Source organism: Channa argus, chromosome 11, assembly GCF_033026475.1.
Source record: "Channa argus isolate prfri chromosome 11, Channa argus male v1.0, whole genome shotgun sequence".
NCBI lineage: Eukaryota > Metazoa > Chordata > Actinopteri > Anabantiformes > Channidae > Channa > Channa argus.
In genome coordinates, this window is record NC_090207.1 from 5044949 (window position 1) to 5070334 (window position 25386).

At 42.1% G+C, this 25386-nt stretch overlaps 1 protein-coding gene across 2 annotated transcripts in view; it reads left to right on the plus strand.

Annotated features, from left to right (window-relative positions):
- The window catches only part of kremen1 (kringle containing transmembrane protein 1), a 53947-nt gene that overhangs the window by 20525 nt on the left and 8036 nt on the right, over positions 1-25386 (plus strand). For both annotated transcript variants that reach the window (XM_067520320.1, XM_067520319.1), the window contains exons 2-5: positions 478-640; positions 9447-9538; positions 23094-23218; positions 24794-24947. In XM_067520320.1, coding sequence (XP_067376421.1) covers positions 478-640; positions 9447-9538; positions 23094-23218; positions 24794-24947 — 534 coding nt within the window. The remainder of the gene's footprint in view (positions 1-477; positions 641-9446; positions 9539-23093; positions 23219-24793; positions 24948-25386) is intronic.

Consider the following 25386-nt stretch of genomic DNA (forward strand, 5'->3'; position numbering starts at 1 on the left):
GGCTCATCATGGTCCCATCAGCCATTGTTTATTTGAACTCTCTTTTTCAGGAAATAAATGCTCCCACCGGTCATTGTTTTTCCTTGGGAACCCATCTCTTTCTTTCCATCGCTAACTGATCGGCCATATTTTCTTTCTGTGCTCGTATGTTGACATTAATTGAAGCAATGCTATGATTGATCTTACTTTACCACCGTTGGTCGGAGCTTAAAACGAGTGGTGCCTGGGCAAAAATTACAATAATTCCAAACCTATTTATGATCTTTCCAAACACATTAAACCTTTTTAATTAGCAGATGAATAGTTTACTGATTCCAGATTCTCTATAAAACAGTCCACATACATGTTTTTACATTTAAAAGCTCTCACCAAGCTTTTCATCTAAGTAAATGTCTAATCCCTTATTGCAAACCAGATTTTGATTTGGTTGAATTTTCCTTAATTTCTCGACTTTATGTGTCTCTCTCTCTCTCTCAGAGTGTTACACTGCCAATGGAGAGGACTACAGGGGCTTCCAGAACCACACCAGCCTGCATGGTGGTAAACCCTGCCTCTTTTGGAATGAGACCTTCCAGCACCCTTACAACACCCTCAAATATCCTAATGGAGAAGGGGGTTTGGGCAGCCACAACTACTGCAGGTGAGTCCCCTTTCTCTTAGACCACACCAACCTTTTGTGGTCTTATTAAATCATGAAAATCTGTTTGATAAGTTTCCACCTCATTAGTATACAGAAAGTGGCATCAAAAAAGCTAGCTATTCCAAATCTTGTTTGGCTTGTAAACCCATAATGCAATGGGGTGCCAACTTTTTGGAGGCCTCTTGAGGTGGAACTATTCAGCATTTCACCAGATTAGAGATGCAAACTGGAGAAAAGCTGGAAAACTGTAAAATAAAACACATTATTAACTGATTAATGTGCATTTATATGATTCCCCTAAGCAAATAGGACCATCCTGCTAGTCCCTAGCTCATAAAAGATGTACTGATAGATACTGCGTTTGCTCAAATGAAGACCGTATCTGCCAGGTCCATTTGTTCTACAGAGGCTGCTGAAAAATTGCTTTGAAGCAGCACGGTGGAAGAGTGGTTAGCACTCTTGCCTCACAACAAGAAGGTCATGGGTTCAATCCCCCGGACCAGACAGGGCCTTTCTGTCCGGGGTTTACATGTTCTCCGTGTGTTTTCATAGGTTTCCTCCGGCAGCTCTGGTTTCCCCTACCGCTAATAACGTGTGTTAGGGACCAGGTCAGGTCACACGCAGCGCGCTCAGTCTCAGGACTAACCCTCCGTCTGATGCAATTTTATTGTACACCTTGTATGTATGTAATGGCAAATAAAGCACTTCACTTTGCTTTACATTTAAACCCATCTTTCTACTACAGGCTGATTCTTGGCAAAGCGTTGGTGCTTGCTGGTCAAAGCAGTTATGTTTGTGAATAATTTAGAATCGGGTCGTTGTCATTTTACACAGCACTTTGAGCACAGGGGACCTGCTCAGACATTGGCCTCTGAATATTTTATTGGTGGTGCCCAAACAGAACGTTTAGCCCTGTCAACACAAGGACACAAACACGGTTGAAAAGTTTGTGTAAGCAAACCTCTATCCTTCATCCCTGGAATGTGAAAGGACGTAGTGGCTTTGGGTGTCTGAAAAGCCTTTCTACTCGTCAGTCACACTCCAAGTACGACTGTCAGCATTGTATGCGCGACTGTCAAACTTGTGTATTTGCAGGGAGCCGCACTCTTTTGTGAGTCAGTTCAAATTCGCAGAGACGTCCAGAACAGTGGCTTGGCCCATGTCGCCAAGCCGTAAGAAACAGAACACCCCCCCTTCCTCCTTTGGCCCAAAGCTGCTGAAACATTTCTCCAAGTCATGGTTGTAAACTCATAACACAGAAATGCTTTGAAGTGGCACTGGGCAGATTTGTTTTTGCTTGAACTGGATAGAAATACGCAAGATTTATGAGTAGGATACACACAGAGGATCGAGAAAGGCTTTCCCTGCACATTAGTAGTGTATTATGTCAAACAAGCGATTCGCATTGGACATCATCATTGTTTGGATTTGGCTGTTTTTTTGGCCACCGATACAGTTAACAGCTTTTCCAACTCACTGTCAGCTCATTACTTTGTTTCCTTCCCAACAGAGGCTTTTCTGTCACTTACAGCTCTAGCTACAGCTATTCTCAGTCTCTCTCAGACTCACTGCTTGTGAAGAGTCACCCATCAGCCGTGCTATGGGGACCGAAGTGTCCACTTCATTGTGAAAAGATGAGGGACGGCATTTATGGCATGTCTGCACAGGGTCAAGTATTTGTGCATGTGTCCACCCACGTGTGTGTGTGTGTCTGTGTGCATGTGTGCACACGTGCACATGTTACAAACATGTACACGTCCACAGACGACCACAGGGAAAGATGTGTAATGTTTGACCTTTTGATCCCAGAAAGTTGCCTTATGAGATTTTTTTTTTCTCAGCCATGTGTTGCTCAATTTGAATTGCAAATCTCCTCATTTGCATAAAGTGCATCTTGCAATTCAAATTTCGTTTCCAGTATTTCTTTAAACACCCTTTGTCATCTCTTCACCTCGTCTCTGTTTGCCTGTCAGAGCCTTACACTTGTGCTTTTGCTTTGACCTGCACAATATGTTGCAAATCTTAGACAAAGCAGGGTGGAAACAGGATGAAAGTGAGGCGCAGTGGGTCAAAAAAAGGACAGGGCAGTTGTGATTTTAAGAATTGAGAGCTGAGGTGGTGTCACAGGTGTATGATATATAAAGTTTTTTTTGAACATTTTAAACGTGTATCATGTGCTGAGAAGCGGACAAGTAGATGATTATAAACTTGCTTCTTTTCCCATCACTTGTGTTTTCCCCATGGTGATTTAGCCGAGGGGACACCACAGTGATGCTGGAGAAAGAACCCTAACAGCCCCCACATTTCATCTTTATAGCCTGCTATAAAAAAGCCCAGCGAAAACAGGGTGAAACTGAGCAGAGGGGGAAATGTCACATTATTCCGCGGCAAAAAAAGAAAAAAAAAGAAAGCACAAAGCCGTATGAAAAGGACAAGAGCTCTTGTGTCTAAGTGGAGACTCATTTCAGCAGTGACTATCACATTACTGATAATCAGCGTAGTTCGATACAGAAATCATTTCATACTTTGAAGTACAAATAAGTGTTCTACTCTTTAGTCTGGTACTGAGTCTGGGCCTTGCTTTGCAGTCTCTCCACACTCTTTCCAGTTGTTAAGTACTTCTTTGACCTTTTCTGAAAACTTCCTGACATTCATAAGAACAATATCGCTCCAATCAAAGGTCTGAATTATATTGCATTTATTATTTCTTCTAATCTACTGTACCTAGGCTGATATTGGACTCTCCCTGCTGCATTTGTATTAAAGAGAGAAGTGCACGACAGCTCAGTGGGTGTTTGAATGGCTTTGTCAGCTACTTCCTGGCTATTTAAATGCAGGTGTGTGTGTTTGTGTGTGTGCGCTGCAGGATTTATGTGTCCACTATGACCTCTAATGATTTTTCCTTACAGAGATGAGATAATAGAAATGCCAGAGTGAAAAGTGTTCCCCAAGTTGATTGTAATTGAATCTCTACGATGGTAGGTGCAAATCTAAAGTCGAGCAAATTGCAGCCAAGCTGTCCACTCATTGTGTGACTATGCTACTAAGTATCCTATGAGTAGATGTACTGTGGCACTAAGGCAACGGCCATCAACAGTGTCATATTGTTATCACTAACATTAATGCAAAGAAACAGGTCCACTTTCTTCACATCCCTACCCGACAAGCTCCAGATGTTTATCTGACAAAACACATGCTCTGTTGTCCCACATATATGCAGTAAGTTCCCCCTGTAGCTTAATCTGACCCAGTTACCCCTGTCTGCTCCTGACCTTTGGGATCTAACTTCTTAGTCTGCTACAATGCTCTCACCTAATTGATTGAATAGAGGTGGAGTTAATGCTTCTGCATGATGCCTTTAAGCAAATGTATGAGGGTTACGTTCTGACACATTTGCACATGCTGCATGTTTGCTCGGGGCAGTGTCACATCTAGAAGCAGATCAAGATTTGTAAGACATGTTTATATTTTCTAATGTCATCTTTTGCTCTGCTTTTTGTTTCCGCCTTTTGACATTATGACATTAACGATTCAGATCGCTCGGCTCGCAGCTCCACATAACGTGCTGTTGAGGTTTGGGAGGTCTGCATGTCATGTCTATTGTGAGCCTGATAGAATGTGAGCCTCTGTCAAAATGGCCGCCTTGCACTCGTTTGTCTGCATTAGAATGAGCCTGTTATTTTAATGTGAAACACTTTTCAGTCCGGATTGACTGCATACTAAACGAGAGGTATAACCTTGGTAATAGCACTGTAATAGTGGAGGTAATACATTGGTAATAACATGGTAATTGGATTGTAATATTTCTGTAAGAAAAATTAACAGGGTTATATTTAATAATAAAATAATAAAGTCATATCATGGAAATTACTAAAGTAATAAGTGGGTAGTAACTTGGTAAAAGCAATCAAGCTATATGAATAATGGAGGCCAAAATCACATGAGTAATAAAGAATGGGGTTTATGATCTGAACTGCAAGTGTGACTAAAGATGGCTTCACTTCTGGGGGGATGTCATGTCATCCATCTTTACCACTACTATATATTACCATGAAATAAAGCAGAAACAGGGATGTTGTACATTTTCCAGCCCTCATTCAGGGTTATTACACATAATGCTGCTTATATCACGCTATTAGCCAGTTATGATATTTTATTTTTCTTAACATAATAACCTTGTTACAAAAATATTACTCCCCCATTACCCAGTGGTGAAAGTATTTCACCCTATTACCATGCTGAATCTGAATCTGCTATTACCTAGCATAATATACCTTTCAGAAATATTACACCACTACTACAGACCTGTAAAGTGCTACTAAGTAAATATCTTAAATCTTTAAAAACAATTGAAGAAATACTTAGAGGTAAGAGAGAAGGTTTGTCCCAATTTAGACACGACTGTAGTAAAATAGTGCTTTGTTTAACAGCCACACGTGACACAGGAACATCATGACCTTGTATTTAGCCCAAGCGGACCGTGACAGACCAACAATAGACAGTAGACTATACATATCGGGCCCACAGCCAGGAAGCCCTCTTCTTCAATACACGCATTCATGCAGTGCAGCGATAGACAGCAGTTTGCATGCTAAATCATCCAAGTCAATTAAAAAGTCGTCTCCCAGGCAGTAAATTGCCAGACTCTGATCTGCTGTTGACCTCAAATCCCAATCCAGACAAGCCTCTCACCACCACTTCCCAATCAGCATTTCTGCACTCTCCAATTCTGCAAAATGAGGCGTAGCTTTCATCTTTAAATTTTTTTTTTTTTTTTTTCTAGACTGTACACATCTACTTATTTTAACTAAACAAAAGTCAGTCTAGAGTCTCATGAAAAGAAACTGGAAACATGCTGTTCAGCCTGATGTAGTTTCACAGTGCCGGGCATTATAAAGATGATCGTAAATTGTCTGATTAAGATATGTGGAAAATGGTTATTAAAGGGAGCCCTTTGAACAACGGCCAGTCAGAAGCAGCTGCTTTTCCCAGTGTTCACATGTGAGCCACTCTTGCCTTCACATGGAGAACCGGAGAGCCTGAGAGGCAAAAACGCAATGTGGCTGGAATTGGCTCTGCGCCAAAGTGTGTGGCTCACTCCAAGCAAAATGAGTCAATCAGTGTAATTGTGCCAATTAAATGTCCAAACATCTTCTGTGATCTACCTCTGGGTATGGGAGTGTTTCAACAAGCCCTTCTACTTGGAGCCGAGCGGCCATCTCTAATGCACTTGAATGTGAATTGAACCAACCTAAACAAGCAGCAAGCAAAGATACACATATATAAGTACACACACTGGAATCAACTTCTATCAGAGTCTGTCTTGGGGTAAAGGAATAGATTTCCACCCATCGATGTCTGCTCTTATCTGCACTGTGGCACCGGCTAATGTGAGACTTTCTTCTTTTTAGCTTCTGTTCCACCCTCCCTCACCTCACACACACACACACACACACACACACACAAATACACTAGCACCTCAGGGGAAGATCGATTACCTTCCTATTGTGTGGGATGGACTGTTCACCTTAGCCCTGTGGTTTATGTTCCCATGCTTCTGCTGAAAGGGTGTGTGCAGGTGTGTGTGTGTGTGTGTGTGTGTGTGTGTGTGTCTGTGGGGGGTGAGAGAGAGAGAGGAACAAACACTGTTTGTGAGAAAGCTTAAAGGGGTTCACCACATTATTTTATGATCAAAGATGCCAGTGGGTCAGACATGGGATGGGGGTGGTCTAACGAGGATGTTTTTTTTGTTTTGTTTTGTTTTTTTTCACTGATGGTTGTAAGTCATGTGTCCCTCCTTAGGGGATGATTAAGAAAGTGCAGTAAATTACATAACTGGCTGTAGATGAGTTCCTGGGAGTCCTATTTCAAACAAGGCCATTACACATTGGCAGCAAAAAAAGAAGGACGAAGGGAGAGAAATGGAAAATAGATTTATAGTATACAGTGCCTTGAAAAAGTTTTCATGCCCTTTGAACTTTTTAACATTTTGTCACGTTACAACCACAAACATAAATGTATTTTATTGGCATTTTATGTGAAAGACCAACACAAAGAAGTTCATAAATGTGAAGTAAAAGAAAAACGATAAATGGTTTTCTTTTTTTTTTTTTTTACAAATAAACATCTGAAAAGTGTGTCGTGCATTTGTATTCAGCATTCCCTTCACTCTGATACCACTAACTAAAATCCAGTGGAACCAATGGCCTTCAGAAGTCTCCTAATTAATAAATAGAGTCCACCTGTGTGTAATTTAATCTCAGTATAAATACAGCTGCTCTGTGAAGCCCTCAGAGGTTTGTTAGAGACCATTAGTGAACAAACAGCATCATGAAGTCCCAGGAACACACCAGACAGGTCAGGGATAACGTTGTGGAGAAGTTTAAAGTAGGATTAGGCTATGAAAAAATATCCCCAAGCTTTGAACATCTCACGGGGCAATGTACAATGTATCATCCACAAAATGGAAAGAGTGGCACAACCTACCAAGACATGGCCGCCCACCTAAACTGACAGGCCAGAAAGGAGAGCATTAATTAATTAATGTGTTAGAGAAGCAGCCAAGAGGTGGATGGTAACTCTGGAGGAGCTGCAGAGATCCACAGCTCAGGCGGGAGAATCGGACTAAGCTTGAGCTATTTTGCAAAGAAGAATGGGCAAAACGTTTCATTCTGGAGATGTGCAAAGCTGGTAGAGACATTCCCCAGAAGACTTGCAGATATAAATGGAGCAAAAGGTGGTTCTACAAAGTATTCAGTAGTCAGGGGGGCTGAATACAATTACACGCCACACTTTTCAGATATTTATTTGTAATAACAAATGTAAAAACTATTTATCATTTTCCTTTCACTTCACAGTTATGTGCCACTTTGTGTTGCTCTATCACAGAAAATCCCAATAAAATACATTTGCATTTGTGGTTGTAACATGACGAAATGTAGGAAATTTCAGGGGTATGAATACTTTTGCGAGGCACTTTATATCCGGTATAATTTAATTCTTTTAGCCGTAGCCTTGGGCTAAACAAATGCTGCAGGTGTCTGCCTACTATCAGGGCAGAACCACAGACGGATCTTGGTACTTGATAAACTTGATATTCAGCGGAAATCAAGTTTGTTTCTTGTGTACATAAGGGAAGTTCACAGGCCACATTATTGGGTACATCTGTACAGCAGCACTGCCATGAATTCTACTTTTACAATATTATAATTTCTCAGTTTTTAACTTGGAGCTGTCAGGTTATAATTTGGCTCCCTCATTCATTTTAAATAGCGTGGCCACAACTTTAGAAACCCTCTCTTCTTATAACGTGCTCCAGTATGACTCACAATCAACAGACAGTAGAAATATCATCTTAGAAAAGTAGAATTCATGGCAGAACTGTTGTATTGGATTACACTAGATTTTGCAGGTGTCTCTAATAAAGTGGCCAGTGAGCGTAGTATGAGATAATGGACGGATTCTTTCTTCACATTTTCCCCATTGCCGACAGGCTGCAAGAACGCGAGCAGTAACTGCGGGATATTAAGAGTGATACGTTTTATGCGCTTAAACCTCAGTCCAACCCAGAATAAGTCTTTAAAATGACATCTTTGTCAGTACCTCATTCTGAGTTTCAAAAGAGAAGAGGAAACTCAGGATCGTGTTTTTGATAGGTGAAGAAAAGAAATGGAAACGCCCTTCACAACTTCGCTCACAAAAGGCGAAACAGGATAGCGCAGCGCCGCAGGGAGTTTTCAAGATGCTACAATGAGGTGTGTCACAAAAGAAGAAAAATAAGGTCTCTGGCAATTACGGTCAGGCATAAAAAAATAACAGTGTCATCTTAGAAGGCGATAAGTGCGTTTATTTTTACAGCTCACAGTAATGTTAAAATAGAGTGAAAAAAGCTGAAACAAGCACCAAGATGAGCTCCCACTGCCTGCCACAGTAGCTCCTTCTGTTTTAATTTATCTGGAATTGAGAAGTTGCCGATAGGGTCGTGATTTACAGAGTCTCATGATTACCCAGGAGATACGGAGCCTGCACAAAGATTCTTGTTATTTCTATCTTCAGTCCCGCTTCTCATCGCTCTTATAAGTGAAACTGCAAAGCCAAAGCACAGAGGCGCCTGTCTGCCTTGTTACGATGGCTTAAAAAGTGCCTTAATGATGTTCAAAAGAGACTCAGATAAAAGCCCTGCCCCCTTCGCCATCTCGTTTTCAAGGTCTGTGTCTGGCCTCAAACAAAAGGAAAAAAGAAAGAAAAAGAAAATCTCCAGCTAACATTCAAAGACCCCTTGGCTCGCTTCTTGACTGACATGGATGTCAGAGCGCACAAGAAGTGGCTAAACCAACAAGCGCCGAGGGTGCTACTGGGGTTGATTGACACGGTGAAGCTAATCTTCCTCTGAAACACTGTGGAGCAGTCAGCCCCCTGCAGCAGGCTCTGTCTTTGTGTTGTTTTTTCCACCCTCACGTCCCCTCTTCACTCCTCCACCTTTCACTGCCTTCTCTTTCTTTGCAACCTTCATCACCTCCGACAGCATACCTCCAAATCTACATTCATGATAAGGACACCCAGACTGCCATTTTATAACCGCCGTGTTGTCAGACAACATGAATACAGTGTTTGGTTCTTTTTTTTTTTAAAGTTCTGTTTTCCCTGTCTGCACTGAAATGCAAGCAATGAAAAGCTAATGTTTTTTTACTACAAATAAAGGATGAAAAAGGCTTCTTAATTCGGAGCAGGAAGCCAAGAGGAAATAGAAGACATTATCAGATTGCAGCAGCTTAACGGTGAAACCTTCACACCTTTGTGTCTGCAGGAATCCTGATGGGGATGTTCAGCCATGGTGCTACATTGCCGACTATGAAGATGGTATCTACTGGAGATACTGCGACATCCCTACATGCCAAAGTAAGAAATGACTGCCATTGCTTTATCTATCTATCTGTCTGTCTATCTCGCTGCTCTGCCCTTCTGCGCCCTCGGGGTCAATTCATGGGCAAGCGGAGCAGCGGCTGTCATTGCTATGCTCTTCCTCCTTCCTGCTATGAATGGCTTTTATAGAGTGTACACAGCTATTACCATTTAAAAAATGCCTCTAATTGCCTCCCGTCACCCCTCCTTTTGTCATGCCCGGGCCTGCCTTCACTTTTAATGCAAGCTGTCAATCACAGGCTCTGTTTGTGTGCATTTTCGTGTGTTTAAGCGCTCCCTTTCCCTTTTCAGCTTGTTTTGACATGCTTTTTGATGCGATTTCTTAATATGTGCATCATGCTTGTGGATGTATTTGGATGTTTAGTTCGCACATGGGTGTGAGAGCGTTCGTGTCCAGTGATTCTTGGCTGGCTGCGTGTGACGGACTTTTCGAGCGGGGAGGTTTCGTGCTTCTGTGTGTCTTCTCTACCGCTTTGGCACACATTTACAAAGAGCTGCCTGTCTTTAATCCCATTACTTTAGCTCCCTCCACCTTTTTAATCACTCCTGTTGAAAACAGACTCAGGTGGATCAACCTACACTCTTTTAGATGCCAAAGGTTCAGCATAGCAATTAGCTGCAAGCATGTTTTTAAGTAACCATCGCACATTCTAATTTTTCTACTTTACATATATTAGAAATTAGATTTTTCCACCATTTACTCCAGATTAATTTAAATGTTTTCCTCAACGTGCTCTTCTTTTTAACCCATTCATAACATGGCAAAGTAGATTAGATTAAAAGTGCTAATGCACAGTTACATACTACACCTGAACACAGTGTGAAAGATAAGGGCACCTGCTGAAATTCAGACAAATATTATCTCAAAGGAAAGCAAATATTCCACTTCCCTTTTCATTCATGACTCGCATTCCCTTCTCCAATGTAACCAACCTCTACTTTGGTTGCTTTATTTCTGAGTTTACACATTCCTGCTCTTTCCATTTCTTCTCCAAACATTGTTATTTTACCTATTATCACTCTGTCTGACCTTTTGCATTCCTTAATATTTTATGTCATGGCGAAGAAAATTCCTGAACTGAAAGCCTCAAACACATGCAGCATGTATTTGAACTGTAGTTATAAAGTAGTAGTTTTCAGACAGTGGAAGAGCACGGCTAACACTAAGATGTTAAAAGTTTGCTTTCACTGCAGTTGGTCCCATCAGGCCTTAAGAGACCGTTGCCAGCATTGTCCTTTGTGGGTAGCATGCTTGACTAAAGTCAGCTGATGAATGGCTCAAAATCCATTAACCCATCTAACAGTGCCTGTTGGCTGGATGGTGTATCTACCTATTTATCCATGGTGTTTTTCCTTGTACTTGTGCGTATACCATTATGTTTTTGACTGACCTGTTTTAGACAACTGTCCATTTTAACCCACTGTGCTTAGGCTGATATGCCAAATGTTTTTGCTTTTTGAGGGGAGCAGCTCAGAGTCTCTGTTCACAGCCCCGGCTCATCCCTCATCTTTGGCGAAATCAGGCCAGCTTTTGTTCCAGATGGGTTTGCCATGTGCTGGTTCAGCCTTGTTTTTGTCTAGCATCCATTGCCGCGCAGCGTGTAACCCATCCTTGCGACATGTGGCCCATTTCTAACAGTTGAGAGCTTCGCCCATATCAAATGCTGCCTTATATGAATGTTCCTCTTTCTGTTTAGGCTTTAAAACATGTACAGAGCCTTGTGTTTGAGAAGGGGACGAGGTTTGCTGTAAGCCAGGCATCCAGTGTCATGAAAACATCCTTGTTCAGTGGAGACTGTTTCTCCCCGCAGGGATACGAGGGAGCTTTCAGACATGAAATGCTCCATCCCATCTTATTGTGAAACCACAATTGCCACGTGGTGCCTCACCTTCTGGCGGCATCTGCTGCGATTGAAAGCTGCATCTGCCAAGAGAGAGAATGCTGATGCTCTCTCAGTGTCAGTGTTCTCAGCCTGTGGCTGACAACAAAAGGCTGAAAAACACTGTGGTGTGCCAGAGAAAGGGCACCAGTGGTCTCTGTTTTCATTTCGTCTGGCTTTTGTTTTGTCTGTGCCTTCATTTCGTCTCCTTTTTTTTTTTTTTTTTTTTTTTTTGCTTACGTTTGATGTTGTGGTTGGTAGTTGGTGGCCACTCGCTGAGGCACCTGGAGCCTGCCAACAGTCGGTCTTTTATCCAGCTGGCTTCCCTGTCATCTAAGGTCATGCCACCCTGGTGAGGGTGACACACCCTTGTGGAGCACATACTGTCGGGCAGGAAACACGCAGTCTAACATTGTGGATTACAGTGTAGGTCACGGCATTTGTTGATCCTAGTAATCCCCCGTGGCAGCAGTTATCATGTGGTGGAATTATCTAAACATTTCAAAAAGCCGCGTTGTCAAGGCACATCATCTGCTGTACAAATTGACATTTCCATGGTATGTGTCATCTTGCAAGACGATGCTGAGTTCCGCCTCGTTCCCAGGCCACTAAAAGTTTAGCTAAGCAGAGCCTTTTCAGGAGTGCTGGTATTTATTAAAGTCCAGTTCCTTATAGTTTTTCAAGTACACTTAATGTCAAGAATGAAAAGTTGCAGAGATGTTTTGATTTGAAGTCATTCTTTTAGCGCTGATGCATGATTTAGTTTGTATGGCAGAGCTGGCTTATTCTTGTCTGACCTTAAAGTGCAGCTTTACGCTAAGTCTCAGTGTTGTTAATATGAATATGAAATCTGCATGTACAGATAACTAAATACATTCTTAATGAAGGAATAATGGCTCATACTGAGTGTTTCTCCTTGTCCGTGTGCTGGAAGGACATTTTGTTTTAGTGAGGCTCCTTTAAGCTGACATGCATTTGCCTCACGAAATGCCTTGAGTGAATTTAATTGACACAGAGCGAAACTGTCAGGGTGAAGCCCTTAAACGGCTGCCAAGACAAAGACACTTTGATCTGTAAGTTAGAGACTCATCTATCAACAGCATATAACCAAGAAAAACTTGTTGTGCCACTGTGTTTCCATGCAGTGAAGAGACTGTGAGGTTTTCCGCCCGTGTCTGTACAGTCTCAGTGACACCGTCATTAAAATTAACCCACTTAGACTTTTTAAACTTTTCCTCGATCTCGCAGGAATCAATTCAATAAACGTTTACAGCACTCATGGATTTAAATGTGGAACCGGCAAGGACACAGAGTTTTTTATTACCAAGAGTCAGCTGCTGAGATTTCAGAAACATTTGCCTTTAATTATGTAAGTTTGCTCTTAATAGACTGTGAGGGCGCACGTTCACAGTGTCTTTTTAATTCACGCGTTGTTATTGTGGCTGAAGGAACCTGCTGGACTGGGTAACGGGTGGACACCAGAATCCCTTTTAAGCCACTGTGATATTTTAAGTTATGTTCCTTATGCCTCGCCTACAGTAAGCTATTCTTTCATCCATTTGAACAATCGACAGAGAATGGCTGATGTACCTCATCTGTCACCATGGAACAATTGCCTCTAAACCAAAGGCACCGCATCTATCTGGCAAGCTAAGCAGCCGCACCTTGAGGACATTAAAACAAAGTAGTTAAGTGTTTGACCCAAAGTTTTATTGCTTAATGTTGAAGGAAATATGCATTAATGAGATACTCGCTTCATTAAAAGTGATTTGTGCTTTGAAGTTTTGCGTCATCCGACTCGACCTCCAACCTCCATTCTCATATATCACATATAAGTTTTCCTCGTTCAGCGTTTCGGGATGAACTGAGCTGTGCTTGGGTCAGGTTGTTTACAAGTCGCTTTTGAACTTTCTCTGCCTCAGTTGACATTTGGAGTTGTGTGAAATGTCAGTGCAACTGTTGGACAGCCTGCCATGACACTTTTAATAACTAAGGTGTTCCCCAGATCTTTCATCCAGCGCCAGACACCAAGAATCAATAACTGACATATTAAAATACCTTCAAATCCGTCTGCTTCTGCTTTGTTTTACATGCCATTTTTAATTGTCTTACAAGTCCCCACGTGCCATAAAATCCCTTCCAGAAACAATGAATTCTTGATAAATTACTTACTGTAATTAATTTAAAAAGTTGTTGTTGGTCTATTTTCTTTCAGCTAACTAATTAATTCATTTGTTGAGTCCAAACCACTACCGGCACAAGGTTAGTTACAAAATGAGACTAGGTCCAAAAGGCGTTAAAGCAAGTTAAAGCAGACGCCAGAGACTGGTGATACCAGTCCAAAATCAGTCCCTGTCGAGACCAAAGCAGGCAGTAAGCTTTCTAAAGGTAAAGATGCATGCCTGTCTCTGCAGCAGAGACAATTAAGCATCCAAGCAATTAATGTGCTGAGCAATTATATAATACCCTTAATTCTACCCTTAAATTATCATAATGTGAACAGAATTAAACAATGTGGTCCAGGTTGAGAAAAGTTTTTTTTTTCTGAAGACAAGTCCAATGACTGAAAGAATGTCTGGGACAGAACAAGTGCAGAATAAGCAGGAGGCCTCGAAGTCGAACATGTCGGACATGTGGTCTGGAAACTGAGCCCAGGCTGGAACACCACAGCCCTGCCTCTTGGCTGTTGTGGTTGCCTGGTTGTTGCTTTCAGGTTGTGTTATTGCAGTATTTATCTTGCTTTCTGTCATTGTTTTCAGAGGCAGAATATTCCCCTAGGTGGTCTTGTACCAGCTTTCACCACAACCAACCCTTCCAACCAGCATACTGAGGCAGGTTCAGGCATCGCTGATTGGAGAAGGGTGTGTGTCTCTGGGTTTGCGTCCCTTTTTTCCTGTACTTTTGAGGACAAGAGACTTTATTTTGACCATTCATTTAAAAGAGGCTATATACTGTAGTTAGAACTAACAAGAACTGAGTTTGGGTTAAGCTCATAAATCCCGTTCTGATGTTAAAGATTGGGCTGGTGGATTTTTGCACATATCAAAATGACACTTTGAATCAGTTTGACACATCCTCATTTACCTGTCACAGCTGTTTCCTTACCTGGTGAGGAGAGTGCAGGGAGCTTCGAGCACACAATCATTGTTGTGATACTCTGACCTCTGACCTCATTATAGCTCCACCCACACTTACCCTCAGGGGAAATACCTGCCTGCAGTGTTGAAAGGAAACTCTCAGAAACTAGAGAGTAGAGACTCACATAAACAAGCCAAAGGACATTAGGTAGATCCAATCTCTCTGGTTCCTTCTCTCAGCACGACTGAGGTTAAATCAGTCAGGGCCATTAGGGAATTAAAGATATTGATTACAAGGTGAGCTCGTTGTGTAGAATGCTTGCTAATGAGAACAAGTTGGTGGCCATTGTTCAGTGCTGTTCTTGGGAAAGAGGAGGAGATGAATAGCAGGTCGACCAATTTAGCTCTCAGGAATGAGGGCTCACTGCCAAACGTAGCTCACCATTGCTCCGCACAGGTGGAATAAATCTAAGTTTATGTCACATATTGTTCAGCTTTGTAGTTTGAGCTAACAGGCAGTGCGCATTGTGTGTTTTGCTCATTTGTTGTTGTTTTTTTCAGCTAGTCAATGTGATTGTTTTTGAGGAAATTGTGCAGAGTAAGAGTGCAATAAAACTAGCTGTTGTATGAGAGATGTGCTTTAATCAAAATGCAGACTCAAAAACCGGCTTGCACACGGCAATAGTGCTAACATGCTGGTATTTGAGATGTTTACCGTCTTAATTCAGCATTTTAGAAAGTACACATTTGCATATTAGCAATTACAAATATAACCCCAGTTAGTATACTTCATTTTGTAGCGATCATGAATATCCCTACTAGTAATCGGCTTAAGAATAATAATAATAATAATAATAATAGGCTTTATTTTATTTAAGCGTATCAAGGCACAAGCAAAAAACTATTAATGGACAGATTTGTCATGACATTTATGGAACATATTAATTTGATATTAACCTTTAATGAGCCCCTTTGATTACTGACCACAGGACTTTTCTCTTGCTTCTCATTCAGGACAAACTGTTGCATCTTCGGTTGCAGGATTGCTTAAACTTTAAGAAAATAATCCCATGTCAGTTCAAACAAGGTCTGAAACTGTTTTTTCCTTTTTCCTTCTTCTTTGCATTACTAAGTTTTGTGGTAAGTTGTCCCACTCGGGTGATGTAAGAATGGCACAATATGCATTTTAACAATGAAATGCAAGAAGCATTTGTTGCATATGTTGATATTAAGACTATTGTGTGCATGTATTTGTTGCACTAATTGGATTTTGAAACTAAATGTTCACAATTATGACTAAAAGTAGCAGAATTTGTTAATCATAATGGATTTTCTACACTTTTTTTTTTTTGCTCATCCCTGGTGACCTCTGTTAGTGACATTCAGATAAGCAGGAGAACCTGTCAGAGTAGACAAACGCGAAGTCGATCTCTTTGAACGTGAATGATGATAAATGGAAGTGCACCGCAATGCTTATCTAATGCCTGAGGTAGTCACAAAGTGTCTGCTCATCTTTTTGTTTCTTGCTCGCTGAGTATCAGGTCCCCAGTGACTCCTCTGGACACAGGCTATTTGGTTTTTCAGGGCCGGCAGAGTGATGCAGTGCGGCGGCCATTTTTCATCTCTTCCTTGCATTGTTCGGCCCAGTCTCTGAAAAGGCACTAATTATTCATTTAAAGCTCCAGCTCATCGCTCTTCCCTCTAATTAGATGGTTAGTCACTCTCCCAGGGCCCCGGGCTGGGGCATTGATCTCCTCCATCTCAATCTTTTTGTAACACAGCTCCCACACACACAACCACACACACACACACACACACACACACACACACACACACACACACACACACTGAAAAAAGTTTAAATGGAATAAAATACGACCTATAGTAAACATGCACTCAGTATAAATGCAGTGGCCCCTCTCTCTCGCTCTCTCTCTCTTGCTCTCTCACACACACACACACACACACACACACACACACACACACACACACACACACAGGGTGAGTGAGCCCAGCAGCGTGTCTTCACATCCCACTGTTAGATACAAATACTTCTCACATTCTGCCCAATAATAAGTGCCTTATTCTCTAACTGTGAACTGTTCCCATTTACAGGCTTGAGAATTTATGATCTCAATAGAAAAGCAAAGCATAAACCCAACAGAAACACATTATAGCAACTCCCACTTCTTTACAAACAATACTGAGTTTCCAGAAATGCTCGTCCTGGGGGAGTTTGTGGCGCATTTCTCAGTTTCTCTTGTTGCTCTCTCAAGATGTGGTGCAGTCGACAAGGCTAATCACAGGCTTGATGAAATGCAGCAGCTGTATTTGTTTATGTATTGAGCGTACTGTACTACAAAAGGGGGTAATAAATGGGGCAGAGACACAATGAAAGGGAGACAGAGTGAGGAATAAAGGGAGAGAGCCGGAGTGGGATGGAGACTGGAAAAAAAAAAAAAAATCACATAAACACCGACTGTGATAAGTGTTGTTTCCTTGCTTTGTTGCACTTGAATTCCTGGGAAGGCAGAAGGTGTGTGTTTGTGCGTGTGTGTGCATCAGATCTGAGTTGTTAAGCTGCTGGCGGTGCATTAATGGCTCGGTGGGAGTGTTTCCAAGGTTCCAACATACCTGTGTTTTAAATTACTTGCACTGAGCCTTTTAGCACTTGAGGAATGTGCTTTTTAAAATCTTGCTTGTCCTCTTTGCATTTCATGGCTTTAACATACCTCCTCTAATGTGGTCTGGTTACACTGTAATTGGCTGATAATGAAGCAGTGGTGCTGCTTAAAGGATGATTTTAGCCACAATGAATGTTAAGGTTTATATTTTCCAGCGTTTCCTACAAAAAAAACTCCCTGTGGATTTTTAAATGCACACTTATCAGTGGTTTCCTCTTTTTCTCTTCCAGATGCAATTTTCTTTGTTTTAGCTCTTAAGTGATATCAAAAGCAAATCTCTAGAGATGTCAATGTAAGACGATAATCCATGGAAATACGTTTCAGAGGGAAAATACGTTTTTTTTTTTGAAAACTCTGTCCATTCACTGTGCAGTCAGGAGACAAATCAGACAAAAATCTAAACGCTGAAAGGAAACCAATGTGAAACATTGTTCAGATGGAAAACCTTAGTCATATGCATATGCGTTCCTGAGTCAGTGACACTCATTTGAATCATGAATGAGCTGATGAGTGCATTATTTTACTACTGAGCGCCGCACCTTTCACGCAACATCTCACCCAGTGCATCCTTGTCAGTTGTTACAGCCTGCCTTGTGTCAAATTAAGCTAACTGTTAGTTATAATATCAAATAAACATTTTATGACAAAGATGTATGAAATGCTAAAAATACAATCTTTTCTTTCGATATTTGTTTTATCTGACTGGTCCAAAACCGAAAGACGTTCCGTTTGATCTCATACGTGATGATGAATTGATGTCATTGCGATTGGGGTAATTCATTAGAAAAACCCCTACACCATCACCTCCACAGTGACGCCAGAGCGACAGCCTTGTTTACGGTCTCTGTGGGCGGATTAGTCGGCCCCTTTAAACTGACCTTTCACATTCCCACGCCCAGAATTCTTCTGTCAGTAACTGACGGGCCATTCAGTCTTTTCCCATTCAGTGAATGAACAACTTTATCGAAACAAATCACTGGGCTGGAGTCATTTTTATGCCGCGCATGAAATGAATCTGGATTATTATTTTATTTATTCAAGAAGGTAAAGGGAGAAAACAAGGTTCTGTGGATGGTTGTCAGTTGGTAGCCTTCAAATCTGGATGTTTCATACAAGGTGCCAGTTTTAGACACATTTTGGCCACAACCTTAGATCCATGAAGTTTGTTTGCTTCTACTCTCTGATAGGGCGGCAGGCATCTGTTGGCTCCAGACGCCAAATTGGCTGCTGCAATTTTTTTTACTGTGGCTTTTTTTTTTTTTTTTTTTTTTTCTGCCATAAACAGTCAAAAACGCTGGATTACAACTGTGCAAACACAGCAGTTTGGTTCCAGACATCAGGGTTGAGTGTAGTCTCTGAATAAACGTGGTTCGTTTTAATGTTAAATGTCGTTGTCTCGCTTAAAGTCACAGCTTCGTCACATAACGTTTGTTACATGACCGTGTGCAACGTAACAAAATGATCATTTCACACTGGACTCCTCTTTGTCGACCGATGCGCCCGTGTTATGTTCGCCACGGCCGTCTCTCTTGGTCACTTTTTACTGCCTCTGAAAACAACACACGGAGTCATATTTTACAAGACGACGGCCTGTCACGATCAAAAAAAAAAAGCGTTGAGGTTTGAGAGCCAGCTTATTTTCAGTTCCACTGCAGGCTCTTTTACTTGTAGACATATGATTAGAAAAGAGTGTGAGAATAACTTGTCTGCTCAAATCTTCTCGTGCTTCGCCAGTGATTATAAAGCAGACACTTTAAAGGTTCATTGTTCCTTATGGCATCCTATTCTTTCTCTTTGTGTCTCTCTGTCCTCGCGCAATCTGTTAAATGAATATATCTGACACGCCGGGGTGGGTGGATGCAAGCAGTCTTTTAGGACGACTATTTTGAAAAGGGAGACACCCAGATTCCTATTAAAAACAAAACACTTCTTTAACTCTTCCAGTGTTTTTCTTACATTTCTGTTGCTCTGTGCCCTCCTGATGTCATAGAAATTTTATAGCTGTAATTATGGTTCTTTAATAACACGTTTGCCCCCCATCAAGCTCATCAACCTGCTTGCACGCCCTCCCTGCCAAGTGCACTTGCCAAAGCCTGCTTTACATGTTTGATGTTGTTTGTCATATCCCTCTGTGTTGTTCTTTTCTCTTTCTCTCTGATGTGTTTTGGGTCGGCGTTGTTGTTGTGTCTATGGCGTCAACAGAGGTGTCTCCTGTTTCCTGCTCGACAAAACCCCTGAACTTTGTTGTTCTGCATGCTGCCTCCTGCCTGCGTCGCGCTGTGTTGCATAGTGGGAAGGCTAACTAACTGCTCTCTTCCGAGCTGAGGCGCCGGGCTGTGATGCCGGGCTGTGATGAATCTGGCTGCAGTCGCCCCTTGTTTAGCTCTTTGTGTCTGTTTTCTCCTCTTTTTTTTAAAAAACACATTGTTGGAGTCACCCCCACCACTCCCCTACCGGCTCCCCTTCTGCTGTGCTCTCCGGAGGTTTCTAGAAGTCTGGTCTGAGGTGCCTGGAGCATTTATACACCTTGTGTTTCTTTCATTTCTCCCCTCTGGCTCGTTAAAGTCTAAATTCCAGCGACAGCTTTGAAGTGTGCTCAGTGTGTTTGTGTTCTACGTGGAGATATCTGCACTTGTTGCGCCTGCAAAGCAGATGTTTTTACAGAACAAAGCTTTGCTCAGGAGTTTTCATGCGAGGACAATTTTTAAATTTTTTTTACTGTGGATAAACACACAGGGATTCTGCGTTGCAGAACTGCCTCCCTCAGTTCCTTACAAATGTCCAGCGCACTGGCGGGTAATATGATCCCACCACCTGCTGCTCCTCAGCCAGTGCTTCACAGCTCATGGGAGGAGCAGAGGACAAAGACAGATCAATTGGTTGTTGGTCAATCGTCCTCTCAAATCAAGTTGGAAAAAGGAACCTGCTGCCTTTAATTTGGCTGCCGAGCCCCACAGTCCTATTTTCTCCTCCCTGCCTTGCTCAGAGGGAGGTTGCTGGTTCCCAACCAGGTGTTCCTGGTCCGTTCTTCTCTTCAGCCCTGTACAATTACAGGGCTCTTCTTCCTCACCATGAAAATACGATACCTCAAATATTCCTATTGCTGTCGTGTCTGCCTTTAATTTGCCAAAATATCCCCCATGTCACGGAGTCTAAGTCAAGCATTCAAACAAACATATTAATCCACTTTGAAAGCTTTGGTGTGATTATGGTGAAAAGAGCAATATTGAACATGATTTATTACTGGTCTGAGGACCTTAAGTGTTGAGTCATCTGTCAAACACAGTCCGCATGGCAATGAATCATGACTGCACCCAAAAGCCCCTTACCGTCAGGAAACATGGGGCGAAAAGCAGGGACGGGCCCTTTCTCTGCCAGTTTGTTTCATCCCCCTCCCGTCCCCGTCTCCTCTCCTTCTCGCTTCGAGCCTGTGGTGGATGTTCTTATGGAAAGCAATTTGCGTGGAATCAAAAACATGTCACACTTTTCCCCCCCAAAAGCCTTTGTGCCTCACTTTTGCATAAACAAAAAGAATGAGCGAAATCTGTTGAGTGTGTAGAGGAGTTTTTGTGTCAGCCAAGAAGTTAACATTGGCTACAGCTGGCAATACACGTGTGTGTGGTCTGAATTAAGGTTACTTTGGGCAAATCTGAGTGATGCCCTTGTACAATGTCGGTATAAATATTCACTTTACTTTGCACACTAATCCATACACATTTCTACTTTAGCATACCAGTTTAATCCAACATCAAATCATCGGACTTGAAAAAAAAAATGGTGTGTTTTTTCTGCCAACAACTGGCTGCCAGTTGTTTCGGCGGTGGAACTCGCTGTCATCAGACAAGCAGGCAGCTTCCAACGCCACAATGTTTGAGAAAAGAAGACACACAACGTCTGAAAAGCTCTAGAGACACTCAGTTCTAGGACAGAGTTTGTACACAGAGTCAGGGGACAAACAGTCCTCCACAGTCCCTGAGCTTGTTGCACGACACCGATGTTGCACACAAACAAAGACAGATAATGCTCCTGTGTGATATCTAACTTAAGATCAAATACGTGACAGGAAATTAGATTTAAAACAGAGAGCATCAATTATACTTGGAGGCTTTGTATTGAAGATGGCTTGTATCTCATTTCACTTGCAGTTTATGCTCAATAAAAAACAAGTACAGTTCGTAACGTCATGTGGCTTTTTTTTTTGCATGTCCAAAAGTAGCACTGACACCAATTCGGGACACAGTCTTTGCTCTTGTCTTTTCTGTCTTTCCTCTTTTTCTGTCTTTCCCTGCTGAACTCTTTTGTACCCCATGGTTGCATGACACCAATTCCAATCAGTTTCAAGAGCTGTGGGGGGAGAGTTTTCATACTCGCAGTGGAAATGACTTTCAGATTAAGCATTTACTTCTGTTTGTCAAATTCGCTTCACCTCAGAACGTGGAAATGAAACAAGAGTAAGCTTGTTTGAATCACAACAAAAAACAAATCACAAGTGGGATATAGACTGCTGGAGGCTTTGTTGGTACTTCCTGAGCTATTACACTGAATTTAAAGGCTTTGTAGTGTTTAATCACTGCACTGGGTTTTGAAGATTGCATAGTATTTGATGAATACACAATGGATTAAGGGAAGCAGGCTGATTTGTTTGCCTTGAATGTGATCTAGAAAGGTGTCATCATCCATCTTCCCTCTATCTGTCTGCTTTGCGATTTATACGCGATCGTTGGCCTAATTGTGTCATATTTGTGTCCCCAGGTCTCCCCTCACAAACATTTTAGTGTTCAGTAGTTGTGGAAGCGCAGGCTGGCAGCAACGGCCCAGACCAAGACGGTCGAGAAAAGAGAAAACTGAGATGTAGACAGGCTGGGGGTGGGTGGGAATCAAGACAAACTCAATTGCTTTGAGTTTGTCTTGATGTGTGTGCGTTGTGCCATTTCTCTGCTGGGATCTCAACATCAATAGTACTGTAGCCTCCACAAGCGTTGCAACGTCCTGCTTTTTGGCCAAAACAGAAGTTAGCAAGCGAGGAAGACACTCATCCAGCAGAGTTGCAGCCCGTTCTGCCCCTTAGTGGACAATTTCTTCAATCCCACAGAACAGAGACGCCAGTGACAGTCGTTGTCTGTGCGTACGTGTTGGCAAACAAGCAATTATATCAGCAGCGTTACAGTTTAATATTAAACTTGGATTGATTGTAGCCTGAAGATGCTGGATTCCTTCCACATGTTGCCATTTGTCAAATACTGTCTGTACAGGCACTATATAACTTTTTTTCCCCGTTTCTTGGCAGTTCAGACTTGGGAAATTCAATCGCTCACTACACACACACAAACACACACACATCGTCACGTCACACATGTAGAGAACAACACATCCCTAACCTGATGCAACTTGCTCTTTAGCCTTGATAGTGTACATTTTCTAGATTCCAGCTCCCTCACACAATGACACAAGCATCCCTGTCCCTTCACCCTTTCTCCCTCGCTCCTCCTCCTCTTTCCATCTTTTCTTCAGAGGCCAAATTGTTGACTTGCCTGTTGGCAGTTCACACCAAATAATTCAAACGCAGAACTGAATATTTCTCCAATGTGTCACCGTAAATTGCTTTTTATGGGCGGATCTATGGAGCAAAATTTTAATCACAAACATGATTATACAGCTTAGAACAACTTACAGAGAGCCATGACACAAATAAATGCTGTATTCAAAGTCCAACACCCACTAGGGCTAATCCACACAGTGGTGCCAGAGGGAAATCTGGACGTCGCTTAAATGATAAAAAAAAAAAAAATAAAAAATTCCCTCATGATGTTACAGGAAATGCTAATAAACAGCATGTGATACAGTTTGGATCTAGGTTGCTGTGTGTAACTGTTTTCTTGTTCTTCCACAGTGCCTGGGAACTTAGGCTGCTTTAAAGACAGCGGGGACCCACCCACCCTGTCAGGGACCAGCGAGACCTCCAACAAACTCACCATCCAGAACTGTATCAGCTTCTGCAGGAGGCAGAGATACAAGGTGAGGTTTGAGAGTAGAAGCACAAAGACACCTGCAGCCCAGGATGTGGTCAGCACTTTAAATGTCCAAAAGAAAAGTAGAAATAAATTGGAGGTAGTGATGTCCTTGGCACCTATACTGTTCAAACATCTCCTCCTCATATTGGATGGAAACGGATCCGGTCAATTGCCCGTGTCATTTAAAATATCCACTTTAGCTGGCTCTTGCAATTGCAGAGCTTTTACATAAATCCTCTGCATTTACGGGCAGTTTCCTGACAGTTATCAACACGATGCCAAGTGCAGTCTATACCCTCTTTTATTCAGCCATCAAAGTTTGTTACAAACCAACCAGTGGACGACAAATCATCACAGCAATCAAGGCTGACAGCTGGAAATGAACGGTTATTAGCCCAGTGGGCACCTCCTCCTCAATGCATTTCCTCATCTGTATCTGGCATCCCATTGTCCCAGCTATAAACGCTGCCAGGTGTCTATTTTCTGTCTCGGCAGACCCAGTTCAGCTCCATCTGCATTGACAGCAACTGACAGCTCCCCCCCCCCACCCACCTTCGTCTCCCCTCACAGTTCAGCAGATGTTTCAGGATTTGTTGGGAGATTGGCATTGTTTGCCTACCCTTGGACACTTACTGTCCCTAATGTGCATGTTAGACGTCAGTGTTAGAAGTATGGATCCCACGTGACTTTTTGACAAAGAGCATGGCCGATGAGTGAGACAGCTCCGCCAGTAGTATTCTCGATGGGGCTCTCGAGCGTTACTTCATCAGTTAGAATAATGCAACAAGGACGTCGCTTGATACGTCTTGGCCTGAGCAGAGCCTCCATAAATTCCTACTCCATGAGAAAAGAAGCAGTGAGGGAAATGATGCAGTACCTTCAGTTGTGTGAACCCACTTAGGGCCCAGAAATTGCACAATGGTGTCCTTTTGAATGAATGACAATAGGGCTTTAGAAAACAAGCAGCGTAGGAGAATCGAGGTCAAGATGTGTGAAAGTTTTCGTGACGTTTCACATTCTGACACTTTCAGGACCAGTTTACGAACAGTTTTAATTTGAAAGATATATAGGTGCCATTTCTGAACAGTTTATTCTCTGCACCCTGTGTGCAGCTGTGTGTTTAAAACGAGGCTACTAATCAGCTTAGAGGTTGCAGTTATCCAGACTCACATCACAGCATCTTGTTATCATGAGAGATAGAATAATCAGGGCACCTTAGATTCAAGCGACGTTAGTTTGAGAAAGAGAAGGAGCTCAGTGAATCGTTTAGTGCTGATAGGAGGAACATCCTATTAAGTTGTATGTATTTGAATGTGGTTTGTGTATGCAAACTTATTTTATCTTTATGCAAAGTTGTGTCATCAATTTTATGGAAAACTGTGCCATTTTGAATATTTTTTCAGTAGAGAGAACAGCCAGAATCTCCACGTTTCTCCCACAAAGTTTGTGCCTCAGTGTTTTTCTTGCTGGCACCCATGCCAAATGGATTTATAATGAATAGCATTATGGGAAGCATTGCCCAGAGTTTGCTTTGAATTGCTGATGCGATGATTTGCATAACTCCCTTTGTGTTTTGCAGCTCGCTGGTATGGAGTCAGGATATGCCTGTTTCTGTGGCAATGAAGTGGACCTACGTGACCAGGGCCCGTCGCCTAACATGGAGTGTAACCACGTTTGCTTCGGTGACCACACCCAGCCCTGTGGTGGAGATGGCTGGGTCATCATCTTCGACAGTGAGCATTGATTAGTGTCGCTCGGGCTCTGCCTGTGCTGATATTTGTAATGAATTCTGGAGGTTTTCTAAAGTAATTGAAGATGATGCACGTTCACAAACAGCACTACTAATGGTGTTACAATTAACACCTTAATGATGTTTTATTGAATTGCTCTGCTGCAGAAGGCACAACAGTAAAGTATCTTCCATCACCCACAACTGCGATCAGTCCTGCACTTTTGAACACAACCGTACGCTACATAACAGCTTCACATCTAACTGTGTTTTACACGTTAAATGCCTGTGTATTTTAGAGATACACTTTAAAAAAAAACCCAAAATGAAATCTTTCATTTCGAATAAACTATGCACCAATCCATCCTTTTCCCTCCCAGGACTGATTTTGACACCTTAACTCATATTTGTATTTGACATACCAATCATTTTTAACATAACTT